We start from the raw sequence: 16,831 nt of genomic DNA on the forward strand, positions 1-16,831 counted from the left end.
AAGGGCCTGTATCTGCTTTTGCTTTTGTTCCCCGCTTCTACTTGATCTGCCTTGTTTTGTTTTGTTTGTTGTTTATGGTAACACTTCTTGTACTGTGTAGCTTTTTCTCTTCGTCTATCTTCCTGAGTCTTTCCACTCCTTTTATTAGTGGGTGGTTAATAATTTTTTTCCTGTAATTTCCATTGGCCCAGCTATATTGAGGCACAGAAATGTTCATTTTAATCACTTAAGTTTTCTGGGTTATTTAGAGGTTAATCTAGCTGGACAGTAATGGAAAAGGGAAATGCTAAGCGAGCGATGTGTTGTGAGTGACTTTCCAGAACCACAGCTATCATGTTCTGGAAAGTCGGAGATGCATGCTGACATACAGAATGGAGTAGGCATTGGTGGAGATGTATGCAAACATACATAACCAGCCACCAGCTGCCTGGAAAGCAGAAGGTTTGCTCAACACAAAGATGCATGGCTAGTCACCATAAATGTCATCAGAAGTAGTGGCAGAACTATCTGGAAGGACATTCCAATTTAAGCTCCTAGGGCATACACCTTACTCATTGAAATGGACTGAAAAAATGAAATGTATATTTATTTTGTTCTTCCTACAATGGTTAAGTCTAGCTTTGCTGAAAGTCTTAGAACTGTGACTATATTTGTCTATTTTATCTTACTTTTTCAAACATTGTTTTCTTTTTTGCTACATCCATTTCATCAGTTAAAAAAGATTCACGGAATTCTATTTACTTGATTTGTAAGGGTTGGCTGACTACCTTTCCCATCTAACAGTGTTGATATGACCCATAGTGTTGCTATTTAGGACTTGGATGTTCTGTGCTCAACAGCTGTAGCCCATTCTGAGGAGGGCGTTTTCTGTTTTGAATATGGTGTGACAATACTTTCCAATTAAGAATACATTTTCAGTGGTGTTTCTCTGTATTGTTTCGGGGGGGGAGGTGGTGTAAGTGGCATTTTTTTAGCGAAAATAATGTCTAAAATACTATTTTTCATACTTTTATTAGCTTTACTTGTAGTTCTGCTGAATATTATGTGTTTCTGATCAGAATCGGGCATCTAGAATATGATTCCGGTGGTGGTCGTGTACTGTAATACTTCTGTGTTCAGTCAGCTTGATAGAAGTATAGCAAAATAAAATAGAAATCTGTGCTTTGGAAGAGCAGACAAGCAGATAAAAAACTAAAGATTTAGTGAGATAGCAGTTGATCTCAATGTTAAAGCGAGAGCTGAGATAGGTGGCGATGTCACTGTTAAAGCGAGAACCACTGCATCAGATAAAGTGAACAAAGTGTTGTTAATTCTCTGTGCCCATGAACCAGCTGCTCTCAATTAGCTTATCCTTAAAGGTTGGCAGACCAGCTATATTTACAAGAACTGTAGCATAATTTACATGTTTTTTGTAACCAGTTTCCTGTCTCCTAATACCAAAACCTAAAAAATATGAAGGCTGGCAAATATATTACAAGGACAGTTGTTACAAAAGCTTTAATTTAAGGCAGTAAAACCTTATTGTGCAAGATCTTCAGTCAAAGGCAGGTATAGGTTCCCCTGCAGCAATGGCTTCTAGGATTTGGGGGGGGGGGAGGGAGAGTTATTAAATGATTATTAGGTATACCTTTCAGATATGAATTCTCTTGATTTAAAAAAGCAAGTCAAGCTTGTTGGGAAACAAAAGTAGTTTCATCAGTCTGTTATTTTCTCTATGTTGCGTGACTTCAACTCTTCTTACCCTTGTATTTTTATGCAGACGTCAACCTGTGAGTCCTCCACCCCCTCCAAGGCCTATCTCCCCACCACATACCTATGGATATATCTCAGGGCCCTTGGTCTCTGATATGGATACTGACGCCCCAGAAGAAGAAGAGGATGAGGCAGATATAGAGGTTGCCAAGATGCAGAACAGAAGGCTCCTGTTGCGTGGCCTTGAGCAGACACCTGCCTCCAGCGTTGGGGATTTGGAGAGCTCTGTAACAGGGTCCATGATCAATGGCTGGGGTTCAGCCTCTGAAGAAGATAACATCTCAAGCGGGCGGTCTAGCGTTAGCTCTTCAGATGGATCGTTTTTTACCGATGCAGATTTTGCACAGGCTGTTGCAGCAGCTGCAGAATACGCCGGCCTGAAAGTAGCCAGACGTCAAATGCAGGATGCAGCAGGAGGTGAGTTTGTCCTCTGTTTGATGGAAGAACAAAAAAAAAGTTAAATGTATTTATCTACAACTGCTTCCAGGATTATTATTGTTCTTAAAACATTAGACATTCGGGAGGACGGGGCAATTCAAACTAGTGGAAGAGTCAGAAAAAGAGTTTTAGTAAAACAGTTCAAAATAAATTGCTGCTTTACATTGTTTTCCATAAGTAGTTCCTAATTTTTCAGTCTCATTGGTTATTGCCAAATCTCAACCCTGCTGGTGGATTTCCAACCAGAATTGAAACAGAAAAAAAAAAAAAGATTACAGAGTTGTATCCTTTTCCTAGTACAAGGCTCTGAGTGTTTTCACTCACTCTTCATGAGAGATTTAATCCCCCTGTATTGAAATGTCCAAATAAATAGTAAACCTTTAGAGTCATATTTCCCTTGTATTTGAAAAAAAAAAATTGTAATATATTTGTTTTCCATTTTATATTTTGTTGTTTACTTTTTGGAGAATGCTGTTGAAGCTCTTACAACTCTTACAAGTATTGTTGAGATGAACTGGGTTTGTGTTGGTTTCATAATTTGAGAGCTGTTATTAGTTGCTGTTCAGAATATAGATTATGAATATGCAGCATGGCCTTATGTATATTTCTTACTTCTGTTTTTTTTCTTCTGAATCACCACTGGACATATGAAATATGACATTTGAAGCATTTAGTGTTTTACAACATACTGGTTACTAGTAACACTGGGTATATACAGGTAATCAGTCACCTGATCAGTAATTGAGCCCAATGGATATTCTTATAGTTCAGCTAAGAGATAAGAATACTGCAGGCTGAGATACAGTTTTTAAGCAGATCCGTGAATATTTTGCCAGTCAATCCTATTAAGCTGCCAAACCTGGAGAAGAGATACTCTGTCACAACTGTGTCCATCCTGACTCAACTGATTTGCTACCTTCCTCCCATTTCTGATATCCTCTCCCAGTTAACAGTCCTTTGTTTCATTTCAACACAGCTGTTCATCATGAAGAGTGAGAGGGGAGGTAATTTAGTAATTCTGGATGAAATCCTGGCCGACTGAAGTAGGTGGCAAAACTCCCATTTGTACCCACAGGGCCGGGATTTTATCCATTTTATACATATACATTCAGATAAATATGTGTGTCTGTGTGTGTGCAAATTTATATATTTAGAAGAGGCCTTTTTACATCCCATTCCTATTACAGGTAAATAATTTTACAACAGTCAAGTTCACGTTCTGCAGTGATTTTTATGTATTTATATTGCCCTGACCTGACTACACAGCCTAAAAATGTGGCCTAAGACACTTTTTATCTGCAAATAAGTTTTGATAAAAGGCCAGTCGTACATTCCTGATGCCTTTCTGGCAATTCGCTCAAAGCGGCGGAGGGGGCATCTGTACCTGAGACCTGTTAGTGGCTTGCTTATGGCATGGGTGACCTCACACTGCCCGTGTTAGGGGAGGTGAAAACCCTTTTGAAAGTGAAATGTTTTGTTGTTTCTGGAAGGCAAGAAGCCTGCCTGTGCCTGACTGCCGATGATGTTCAGCTTCCTGGGGTAGGAGTTACCAGCTACCAACCAGCTGGATAATTTCTGTGTTGCTAAGCCAGCTTGCATCCTGATAGGATAGCAAATGCTTCGATTTAGTTACGGCTCACTCTAAAACCGATTACAGAAAGGATGAGAGTTTTATTACTGTTCCAACAGTGTATTTTCAGGTTTTGTATAGCTAGGTCATTCTGATGTGAAAAAAGAGAAAGTATGAAACATCTTATTTTAGATAAGAAAAATAATAGCTATTGTTCTGTAACAATTTCCAGGCCGTAGACATTTTCATGCATCACACTGTCCTAGACCCACCAGCCCTGTGTCTACTGACAGCAACATGAGTGCTGTTGTAATACAGAAGGTCCGACCTGCCAAAAAGCAAAAACACCAGCCAGGACATCTGCGCAGAGAAGTCTACACAGATGGTGAGTCCACTGAAACGGGTGAGAACGTCAGTGAACCTTTCTAAATATGCATTCAGTGTGTGTGTGTGAAATTTTTCCACAGAGATAACATTATGTTTCAGAATTCAGTGATTTGTGTTTCCTGTTGCTAAACACACTGAACAGATTAATCATTTTAAATGCCAGAGTTCCTTAATACTGTACATTGATGCTTCCACTCCAGAGCCTTGCACCTGTTTTCTGTAGTGTCCTAATCGGCTAATTACTGTCATTATTTAAGAGCCCAGATAGCATAAATAGTACAGTCATTGAGAATAATGTGTGGTTAGGATTAAAGTCTTCGTTCACATGACTGACTATTAAAACCTTCAGAATGTGTCTTTTCCTGAAAAAACCAATTTGCCATTCAAATGTTGGGCAGCACAAATCAATGAATTTTAATCCTGACCACAGCATTGTTGCAAGCGGTTACTTCGTGAGTAAAAGCAAAATCTAATCATCTTCTTTCGTGCCTTCACACACAATATCAACTCTTGCTGAAAAGGTAGTGCTTGTATTCTCTTGGGAGTGTAGGAGGATAATGCAAACATTGTGATGTTGTCTAGAGAGAGCCTTTAATGAAAATGCCTCAGGTGGTGCAGCTTTTATTAAAGCACTACCTTCCAGTTTTATAAAACAACCCACAGGCTTTGTTGGAAATTCATGTAAGATAAATTCTCCAAGACTTAACCCGTCTTGTCAAGTTTGCTAAATTTGCTAACAGATGAGGGGAAAAAAAGGCATCGTTCCCCACCTCCTGGTTCTCCACAACAACAATCTGATTAGGACTTTCATTACCAGTTTGAAATTTTTCAAAGAGGGGCATCATTTGCCATTATCATATGAAAGCCTAATATTATAGATCCTTATCCGAGGTTACGAGAAGGGAGTTTTGAGCCACTTCTCCCTATGATTCCTGCCACTTGACAAAAAAATTTAATACAAAGCTCACAGCACGATGAGCAGAAGTAATTTAGCAATGAGTGGTTGTCCGTGCTATTATCTGTACTTTATTCTGAGTATTTTCTCTCACTAGCATCTATCTGATATTAGGCTGCATTAAATACTGGCATGACACAGTGCACCTGGGCCTCTTGGCTTATGCCCAGGCCCCTTCTGTCAGTGAAACTGAGCTGTTGGAATATTATCTGATTTCAAGAGGTTATTACAGTGGTTTTGTGCATGTTTGCTTCTGTGAAAGGACAACACAAGGTGTAAATCCCAAAACTGTACCAGAAGCGTTACGTTTACGAGACCCTTGTAATGGCATTTTCCAATATTTTATGGACATTTTATCAGCTTTTATTCTCTTGAAGAGAATGCTCTTAACTGAATTATTGGCTGAGCATCAAACCTCGATACAAACACAACAGCTAGGACATCAGAAATAAAATCTGAACAGGAGTTTTATGTGGCCATTTTCTTCTAACACAGGAATAAATAAGAGGTGGGCCAGTACTTGATGACAGGTTTTTGTGAAAGTAATTATACAAAGTTAAATCATAGAGCATTGTGGTTAGATATTGCAATAGATTTGACAGTCATGATCAATATTTGTTTTGTGTTATATAGCACCTGCTTACTTCAGCATATTTTCTAATTAGGTAAGAATTCCCGCTAACCTATTTAATGTGCAATACGGTATGGTCATTCAGGGAAAAGCAAATTATGGCTTTAATTTCTGCAGAACTAATAAAACCCAGTTCAAAGGTTGAAGGGCTTGTTCAGTTTTGATTTTTTTAATTATATTTTTTTTGTCCTCAATCCATTTACATAAGCATATTTGGAACCTTACTTGAAGATTCTGACCGTTCATTTTAATAGCCACATCTAGTATATTGTCCCTTTTGAATTATCTATAAAATAACATCTAGTAATTGTTTCGCTTAAGTGGAGAAAAGCGATATGTAGACGTGAATGAAACATCTAAGCACAATTGACCTTTCTCAGATATACTTAGGTTTTTCTATTGGCTTGATGTCACACTGTTGCTTATCTTTTTTATAAAGGAGTGCCTGATACAAAGATTTTTTTTCCTCATAGTGGGTGAACATATGTGTGTTAGTAGTAGAGCAAAGCAGATATTCTGATTTTAAGCATTTATTGGTGGCTAGAAGCATTGAATAAATACTAAAAGGAGAAAAATACATTGCTTCATTACTTTCTCATCCTTTAAAATGGAATTTACTTTAACATGTAAAAAATTTTTTACTGTTCCCAAATTACCTGAATTAGTATTTGCTGGCAGTTTCATGAAGTACCACTGTCATGAAGAATTTACATGATTGGTGACAGAAAGGATATATAAGTATATTAAGTGTTTGCATGAATGGTTGAAAATGCCAAGAGTATTATCAGCAGCAATACATGAAAGTCTTTTAAAAATCGGTATTTTTTTTTCTTTATATAGCAAGATTTCTGAAAGTGTGTTTGTTACATATGTAGCAGTAATAGTCTACTACTGCCCTTTTTTAAATAAAGGAGGGTGTTCCCTGATCTACTCTGCATTGTATAAGTAGTAACAATCTTGTGTTTTCTGCTAGCATTAGTTCAAATCAGTTTCTACTTTATGTGGAATGAGATTTCAGCTCAGCTGTTTTGTTCTTTGACAGTCATCCAGGCAGTGAAATGTTCTCCATATTTGTTGCTAAAAATCTTTGCTCAGTGGGTGGTAAGGATTAAAATGTATGAATTTTTAATTGCTCTTCATCTAGCCCTTTAGAGAGTGAACTACTAAGAGTGCATTACAAGAGCAAACTAACAGATGTATCCTCCTTCTTAACCTTGCCTGACCTACTTACATATTTAATTTAAGAAACTGAATTTTAAGAGAATATTTTTGTCTTTTCTAAAATTATATATATGAAGGTCTCTTCTGAACTGTCTTGAATTGATTTATAAGTAGCTGCAAGCCCTCAGAATTGTAAGCATTTAGATAAAAAGGATAAAATTACTTTGCTATAGCTTCGATTCAGTAGGTCTTTCAGTAGAAATTATGCCATTGACAGTTACCACAAGAATTTAAATCCTGGTTCTTTTTTTTTTAAAATACTAACATTTTCACAACTATCTGGTTGGGACTGTGTCTGAGTTATTTAGCTGTGTTATCCATGATGTGATGTTAGGGCAGCTGAATTTCTCACAAAAGGCAATTGAGTATCTGCCAAATATTTGCCTGAATTTTCACTTTGAAATGTTAAGCCATTATACATGCTGGCAGCATTTGTACTTTTGTCTCCCTCTGCCTGTGCAGTACAAAAAAATCCCTTCTGCACAAATTTCAGGCAAGGTAAAAAATAAGTAGGAATGCATTTCTTAGTCCTGCTAAAAAACATCTTGCTATTGAATGATAACAATTTTCAGATACCTGCTCTCTTCGCAGTCCTTACTTGTGATCCCATTGTGAGATATTTTCTAAAAATTAATTTTGTTATTGAGGGATTTTTTGTGGAGTGAAAATTGCTTTGATGAAAGCAGTATGTAAATGTACATGCAGGCAAAAAAAAAAAACCCTACAATCCAACAACCCACTGCTTTCATACATCATATTGGGTTTTGTTGTATCTATTTATTCATCCAATTATTATGTACAGTTTGAGCCGTGTTTCTTGAAAGATAAAGCATGAAAATAACTTCAGTACATGAATAATAGTAGCTGAGGTTATTATGTATCTAGGAATCTTAAATGATCTTAAAGCTTTACTAAGTCAGGAACAATCTTGAGTTTTGCATGCCTGCATAAATATGCAATAGAAAAAAAATCACTCTGTATCTTTTCCAATATTACATCAAATCTGTAACTCTGCTGTTTTCTTCAGGGTATGACTGTAGAAATCTACAGCCTGATAGAGATTAAAAGAAAGAGTTGCCTAATAAGACCTGCTTCCCTCATTTGTCACTACTTACAATTCATCTTTTTGTGCTTATTTATGGTTTCTCCACTTCAGTGCCAAACTAATTTAGCAGATTATTTTTCCCCACTGGTGTTTTGCTTATCCCATGATTCCTGTATATCTTCTCATTCAGAAAATGATCATTGCTCCTTTCAAAAGACATATACGGAAGGCTTCCCCTGTAGACCATGCTATGAAATGGCATTCACTAATTGTTTTAGTTTCGTGGGAAGCAGTATAACAGTAATACATAGACATGAATGAAACATGTGAGCACAGCTGACCTTTAACAAATACTTCTGAGTTCTTTATATTGGTTTGATGTTGCTTTATGATTTATTTTTTATTCCTTACAATGGAAGCTTCCATTTTCCTTTTAATAAGAATTGTGCCAGTTTGTACTCGAGGAGGCAGATTGAATCTGGATTTTCTCTGTGATCTGAGCTGTTAAAATAAATACCACAGGGGTGTAATAGTGTTGACCTCTGAAAAGTTGCTTTTTTTTCCTCTGTAAAGGAGTTTTCTCAGCGAGGAGTACTGTGTTGTAATGAAGATTTTTATAGTTTCCCTGCAGGTTGCAAAAATGTTCTTGAAAGAGAATATCACTTTTCTTTAGTTATTACTGTACCATAGAGCTACTGCCATTTTATGAAACTTTTTGTATCAGTGCATCTTACCTTTCCATTGTCAAGACTTCACACCACTTTGTTCATTGTCCTATGTAGCTGGATAGGATTCTTGAATAAAGTAGATTGTTCCAAGTTGTATTTTATAGGCTACAGTAAAGATGTTGTTCCTTCCCTTTGGTATTCTGCCAATCCATTGCTGTGCCACAACTGTTGGAGACTGACTCCAAGGGTGACTGAAAAGGCTTGGTATTAAATACCTACACTCCCTATACATCAGCAGGCTCAACAGAAGGGCTATTCAGTGCTCTGATAAATTAATAGAGACAGTGAGTGGGGAATGTGAGACACAAGGTATTGCATGAACAACTGTGGTTCCAGATGCTTACAATTCTGAGTTTGAGTATCTTCATCCACTTCTGATTTGGCATCTTCTTTTCTGAGAGAAGACATGTGAGAAGGATGTTTTCCAGAGAAAGGAAAATACTATTTGAATCTCCTCAAGCTAAGAGTTTATCTTATTTTTTAAATTTTGACCAAGTTCTATAATCACCTAAAGTATTGTGCAAAAGGTAGGAACATGACCATCTCCAGCGTTGCTTTCAAAGAACGGTTATTGTGCCTGGTAAGTTTTGGGCTGGATCTGATATTGCACTGGGTGTTCAAGGAACGTATCACATGCTATTCTGAGGTCTTTACATGATTTTTCACCTAGCTGCTGAATTGTAAGTGGTTATATACTTCTTCAGACCAAGATTTTTTGGAGCAGGTATTGACACTTAGGCTTACATGGCTATGGAGCACTGTGATCCCAAAGCCCACACTTGTAGGCACATTTAAGCATCTACAGGGCTGGGCAGCACAGTGAAAGTGGTTTGGTTTGCTCTTTGGTTGCTAGAGTGCACAGGGCATTTTTAGATGCATAGAGGAGGTAGTCTGAACACTTCTCTGATGTGTGGAATTATAGATTTCCATTGCTAACGTTGTGTATTAGACAGAGGTTACTACAAAAAAACATGTTTAAAGCATTATGGATAACAAAGGAATGCAATGTAAGTGATTCTGTGCTTTCTTGCCAAAATCTGTTGTATTTCATATCTTACTGAATCAGAAGTTGCCTCGCCATTTTACAGTTTTAGTTCCCTCAAACAAGTCCAGTCCATTGTCCACAGATCTGTCTTTGTTCTTACTAGACTATAGTCTAATAATTCCCTCTCCATAAATAAAATTATTTTGATTCAGCCACTTAGTATATCCAGGCATCCAGCTAATTTACATTATGCTTTCTCGAGTTTTGGAAATGACAGTGATTTTTCTTAAAAGACATCTGCAAATGGTGAGTGTTAAGTAGATGCTTAAGTTAAGTGGCAGTATTCAATTGTTTACCTCTAGGTACTCCCTAAAACAGATGTTCTCCAAACTACTAGTTTGAAAAATAAACTACTCTACACAGTTTGTGAGGAATATAAGGCCAGTTGTCCAACTTGTTCTTAGCAAAGAGGAACAGAAGGAAAGAAGTTTGCAAGAATGTTACAGAACTCATTTACCTGAAGTATGTCCCACCTGAGGAAATGAACTTTGTGACATTTTTCTTCCTCATTATCCCAAATGATAAAAATTCCAGTCTTATTTAAAACAGGTCAAGGGCAACTCCAAGTTATGTCACCAGTTTAACGTGGAGGATGGTGCCCAGTAAACCTGCACTGAATTCTGCATTGCTGCACCTTTCCACAGGGCTAGATTGAATCATTTGTGATTTGTGTCACTGGAAAACCTCTCAAAAATATCTGGCATTTGCCATATCTGAATTTATATATATGTTATATGCCTATTTTTTCTCTTATTCAGGAGTACTACCTTTATTCTTGGCCCAATTTAGTTAATTTTCAGTTGAAATGTTCTCTTGAATAGTCTGTGAATTAGCTGTATATATAGTGATAGTGTTTGACAAACACAGCTGCTCCAAGATTTTTGTGGAAGTAGAAAGAATGAATGCACACTATTATAAAATGCTGAAGTTACAATTTTTAATAGTGTTATTTTTTAAATTTTTTTAGCAATCTCACTTGAGAATATTAACCTCAGAAACATCTTTCACGTCTCACTTTTTTCCCTATTGTTCTCTTATACATATATGGCTTGTTCCTACAGCTCTGTTGTGAACCCCTTTTGTATTGTCACTTCCTTATTTGACTTGTACATTTTTTTCCTTCACATTTTATATTCCACAGAGCACTATTGTATCCTGATGAACAGTTTATACATTCCAGTTTTAAGTTGTAATGCAGGAATAGAAAAATTGAATTAAGTAAAACATATGTGTGCCTTATTAAATACTATTTAAAAATATACAGAATTTTAGAACTCCTTAAGTTGTGCTAACTTAGACAAATTCAGAAGTCTTGTGTGTCTTTTTTGGTTTCTTTGTTCTTCCTGAGAGCTTGTTATATCATTGATTGAGTGTGGATTTTTTTATATCTCTTTTATATCTCCCAGACATCAGGGATATGTATGTTGGATTAACCTACTATTTTGAAAGAAGAATACAATAGTTAATATAGTTTATCCTTACATATATCAGCAGTGCATCTGATCTACATTCTTACACCCCAGCCAACTTGCTTTAACACTCAGCACGCTGAAGACCTTGAGTAGCTGTATAGCTCAAGCTGCTGTGTTGTTGAGTGGACTTGGCAAAAGTGATAAATATCAGCAAAGATACGTTAATATTTGAACTCTGTGTTGATATCCATAACTGATATATTAATATCTAAGTGTCTAAACTTTATGACAGCTTTTTTTAATGATTTTTACGAAAATGTTGTGATATGAAAGGGCAGTGAAAGGTCTTTACTTTGGCGTTTTTAAAGCTCAAACTTTGGGAAAATACCCATCAGTGGTTGTAACAGTAACATAATACTTTCTAGGGTGGAGAGAGAAGGGCAGAGGGAGGGCTGAAAGTAAATAGGGCATCTGTTTCTTCAGTGGAAGTTAAATATTATTTCTTAATTTCATTACTGTATGATGTCACTGTAATTATTATTCTTTTTCTACTTTGTAGACTTGCCACCCCCTCCTGTGCCACCTCCAGCTATAAAATCACCAACCGCCCAGTCCAAATCACAGCTGGAGGTGCGGCCAGTCATGTTGCCAAAACTTGCTTCTATAGAAGCGAGGACAGACAGATCTGCAGAAAGGAAAGGAGCGAGCTACAAGGGGAGGGACGGGGTGGATGGGCGACAGCATTCAGATGTGCGGACAAATTCGGGAGAGCGGAGAGAGTCACAGGAACAGCAAAACGAAGGGAAACTGCGAGGAAATAAAGCACCAAAACGAGAAGGCACACCAGCAAAAACTCATCTTCTTCAAGGTTATTTTGCATGCTCTGGGTTTGATGAAGTGTTGTGTGCTGATCACAGGGAAGAAGCGGCTCTTTCCAGATCCCTCACACCAATGGTGTGAGCAAAGTTGGGTCAGCTGAATTGTCACCATTTATTGTGATTATAGGCGCTAATACACGTCACAGAATCATAGAATCATAGAATCGTCCAGGTTGGAAGAGACCCTTGGGATCATCGAGTCCAACCATCTACCCTACACTACAAAGTTCTTCCCTATATCATATCCCCCAACACCACATCTAAACGTCTCTTAAACACATCCAGGGATGGTGACTCAACCACCTCCCTGGGCAGCCTATTCCAATGCCCGACCACTCTTTCTGTGAAAAATTCTTTCCTAATGTTCAGTCTAAACCTACCCTGCTGGAGCTTGAAGCCATTCCCTCTCGTTCTGTCATTAGTTACCTGTGCGAAGAGACCAGCACCAACCTCTCTACAGTGTCCTTTCAAGTAGTTGTAGAGAGTGATGAGGTCTCCCCTCAGCCTCCTCTTCCTCATACTAAACAGTCCCAGCTTCTTCAACCGCTCTTCATATGATTTGTTTTCCAGGCCCTTCACCAGCTTCGCTGCCCTCCTCTGCACTCGCTCCAGCACCTCGATATCTCTCTTGTATTGAGGTGCCCAAAACTGGACACAATACTTGAGGTGTGGCCTCACCAGTGCTGAGTACAGGGGGACAATCACCTCCCTACTTCTGCTGGTCACACTATTTCTAATACAAGCCAGGAAGCCATTGGCTTTCTTGGCCATGTCATGCTGGCTTTCTTGGCCATGTCATGCTTCAGGTTCTCATTAGGGTAAAATGGAAACAAAAGCTTATGAAAAACACAGGTTTTTTATCTTGCTTTCCTTATGCACCCATCATGTATTAAAGCTAATATTGAGGAAGCCCAAACAGTAATACTCCCTGAGAGCTGTAAGGATCAGTGTCCTTGCCCCTACCATACATTTATAGTCTAGTTATGTCTAATCTATCTAATTATAATCTAAATTACAAAGGAACTGAGTGAAGTCAGATAGTAGATCTGTAACTCAAATATTTAACTTTTCTGCCAAAGAATTGGCATTTGGCTCTTTTTTGTCTATTTGTAAACCTAGTCCTGTTTAAATAATAAGAAAGCCCCAGTAGTAAGGCATTAGTCACAAATACTAACTGACATGGCATTACACAAATCAGACCTGATCAATGTAATCTCCTGCATATGGAAGTTGGTAAGATTACTCATTACTAATTAATGGAACATAGTTAATTAAATTTGCCAAGGATTCATTAAGGCTTTCAACACAGATTCATACAAATGCCTGGTCCTTTCTTCCTACAGGTATCCAGGGTCAATATCAGGGGTGATTGGGCAGTAAGTTGGTTAAATGGGCACATTAGTAAGAGTTTGGTATTGATTATAGTAAATAACTATAGAGAAAAGTTATTAGAAGCTTACCTTAAGAGGATGGGGCTGGAATTTTAAAACAGGCCCACTAATTTTGTTTCAAACTCAATTTGAGAAGTACAGGGTCTAATATTTAGACGCAGTGAGCTCCTTGCAAGTATCATGCATGTATTGTCATTTCCTCCTACTCAGTCATATTGAAAATATACTGCAAGGCTTATTTTTTTTCTTCATTTCCCTGCAGAACATAGAGTAGTGATCATAAATTGAAATGAAGTGGACAGTAATCATGAATTAGTTTTGCTGTGGTGAATGTTACCGACTGAATACTATAAATTTCCTTGAGAAAGCTTCTATAATGCTATTATGGAAACAGTGTATTTCATATTCCTGCCAGACTTCACTTTAAACCTACTGAGGATCATAAAAAGTAAAATAAATCAACTGCATGCAGAAATTTTAGGATCACAGTATCTCTGGGCTTGTAAACATAACAATGTATACATTTAATTATACAGAGGACATCCTGCCATATTCTAGACCAACGTTTCCAACATCAAATAATCCTAGAGACCCCAGCTCCTCCAGCTCTATGTCATCAAGAGGATCAGGAGGCAGACAGAGAGCAGATCAAGCAAATATAGCCCGAAGGAATGTTGCAGAAATGCAAGTGCTGGGAGCATATGAACAAGGAGAAGAGGAGGAAGAAGAAATGGAGGTAACTGCAGTTGTTACTGTACTACTGAAGATGACTAGCATAAGGCTATTTTCTGTGTTTAGACAGATGCCAAGAAAAAACGCTTTTGAACCAGAAATACTTCTCTTCAGAAAAAAGTAGTACATTTATCCGTCTATTAATGTTATGTGCAATCCGAGAAAAGAAACTTTAAGAATGTGTCAAAAACATAAAACCCAAGTAATATGTAGCATAATATAACTGTCACCATGCTAAAACCTATGGAACAGAACTTACAGAAACACAGTATTTAAATGTGCACTTTACATTATCCAGATTCTTTCAAAAGTGAAAATAAAGCATTAGAGCATCTAAGGACACCCTAACATAGCCTTTCACATTTTTTGAAGCTTTATCGTTCTAGATTTTATTAGATATTAAGGCATGAACTTTTTTCTTCTTTTCTTTCTGCCTAATGATATTAATTCAGTTTAAATCCTGGTAGTAGAAAGGGTGTGCAACATGCAGTCACATTGCTGCATGTAACTAAAAGTAGTAATTATTATTTAAAGGTAACAAATCTCTAAGAAGTATGTGGAACAAACTTTAAGTAATGAAATCTAACCTGTAGTCATTTATGTCTTTTTTTTAATACAGGAAACAGAAAGCTGAAGACAACATGTACTGTAACAGGCTTTTAAAATCTAATCAGAAAAAAAAAATCACTTAAGATGCCTCAAGTCTGATGATGTTTGACGCCAGAAATAATGTTCAGTGCAATCAGAGTGTACAATTTTTCATTTTTCTTCATGCCATCCGAATGCTAGTTTTTATTTTATTCTTTCTTTGTAAACCCTCCTTATTAGAAACAGCCCTTGCCTATTCCGTAACGCTAAGTGCATCACCTTCGCTGCCCAAGAAGGCAGGTACGCTGCTCTTCCTGGTACTTGGGCCAGCTGCTGCTTCAGGATTAGAACAGAAGGGGATTCCGGAGCCTGGGATCCCGAGGTTTCTCCCCAGCGAGGCGGTGCTTAGTACATTGCCTGTACACCAGTGAGCCAATCGATAACATTACAAGTAATATGGCATTGATTAAAAAGAGCCCCAAAGTGAACATCACACAGAACATTCTTTTATTCTCGGGGTTTCACTGTAGTCTGCAGTTAGTGCAAATGGTATCTTGCAATTCCAGTACAGACTGTGTGTCTTGTGTTCTGCCAGTCTCTTGCTAACCTTTTGCAGATGATACAGTTTTACAAATGCAAGTAAAATTAATTTGGGATGAGGTGGCTCTTATTGTAAATATGTACTCATTTTAAACCCCCTGTGGTACTTTGATTTGTCTTTCCATTTTCATCATTAAGTACATTCTTATTAAAAATGTCCTTTGGGATAGGCAGGAGGTAAGCCAATGTGATTGCTATTTGCCTAATCACGGCATGAGCAAGTTTATCTGAAACTTTTTCTAATTTTCAGCTTCAACAATGCTTATGAAAATAAGCAGAAAAATCAATGGACATTTTTAATAATGATTGGGTAATATCATTAACTGTTACTGGCCCAAATCTCAGACCTCTACTTGTGTCAATTCACCTTAAAGAAGAAGTGCCACTTAAAGAAGTTTTGTTTGATCTTGGCAATGAATTTTTTTTGTAATGCACTGCTTATCTTTTTTTTTTTTTTTTTTTTTGGTTTTAAAAGCACAATCACTAAACTTTGTTTGTAAACCATTGTAACTATTAACCTTTTTTTGTCTTATTGAAAATGTTAAGCATTTGTTTGGGATCTTTTTCATCTTTTTGTTAATGCTCTATGTTTGTATTTGGAATATTTGAATGATGACAGATGGTAAAGTAACAAACGTGAATGTGGGCCATAATCAAAACACTTCTCACTTTTCCTGGACTTACAGAAAATTATCAATTTTGCTGTGGCCTCTCTCAACATTGGATTATCATTAAAGCTGAAATAGAGGCATTAGTTGCATTGAATTTGCCAAATGATGTCCTCTGTCTGTAGATTTTATGATCTTTTTTGTAATTATAAAATTTCTTTGTCATTGGTGCTAATGGAAAAATGTGTGTTTGTTTATTGACAGCTATCAGGACTAGCCCCAATGAAAAAAAAAAAAGAAGAAAAAAAAAAGTGTTTTGGTGTTTACCGAGGACTGAAATTTTTCATTTAGCTAATTTTTAAAGAAAGGTTCCATAGAAAGGGTGTGCAGTACTAAAGGAACAATCCATGTGATTAATGTTTTCATTATGTTCATGTAAGAAACCTCATATTTTAGCCATAATTTTGCATACTGAGGATCCAATAATCAGAAAAGTAATTTTTGTCACATTATTTATTAAAAATGTTCTCAAATACATTCTCTTTCTTGTGTAGTTTCTTGTGTTCCCTGAAACGTAATTTTAGGGCCAACTCTGATCTTATTTCTGTTGGTATGAGTCAGAATCTGTTCCGCTGAAATCATGCAGTTACAGTAGCATGAGCAAAGTGGGAGAGCTGTATGCAGCCTAAGATTTTACATAATTACAATTGATTGCCTTAAAGATCTGATTTCTGGATGCTTCATGAACTGTGATAACAAAAATGTCTCTTATCCTGCCAATTTCCAGAGAGAGCTGATGAAGAAAATCTGTACCAACAAAAGCGTTCACCTCGGGGGTGAGATACATTTG

General features: G+C 37.1%; 1 protein-coding gene across 1 annotated transcript in view; it reads left to right on the forward strand.

Moving 5' to 3' along the window:
• The window catches only part of ROBO1 (roundabout guidance receptor 1), a 531,127-nt gene extending 516,268 nt beyond the window's left edge, over window positions 1–14,859 (forward strand). The window contains exons 26-30 of the mRNA XM_074148742.1: window positions 1,760–2,169; window positions 3,993–4,145; window positions 11,744–12,052; window positions 13,990–14,189; window positions 14,805–14,859. Of these exons, the coding sequence (XP_074004843.1) occupies window positions 1,760–2,169; window positions 3,993–4,145; window positions 11,744–12,052; window positions 13,990–14,189; window positions 14,805–14,819 (1,087 nt within the window). The 3' untranslated portion in view covers window positions 14,820–14,859. The remainder of the gene's footprint in view (window positions 1–1,759; window positions 2,170–3,992; window positions 4,146–11,743; window positions 12,053–13,989; window positions 14,190–14,804) is intronic.
• The last annotated feature ends 1,972 nt before the right edge of the window (window positions 14,860–16,831 follow it).

The sequence above is a fragment of the Numenius arquata genome, chromosome 1, assembly GCF_964106895.1.
Source record: "Numenius arquata chromosome 1, bNumArq3.hap1.1, whole genome shotgun sequence".
Lineage (NCBI taxonomy): Eukaryota > Metazoa > Chordata > Aves > Charadriiformes > Scolopacidae > Numenius > Numenius arquata.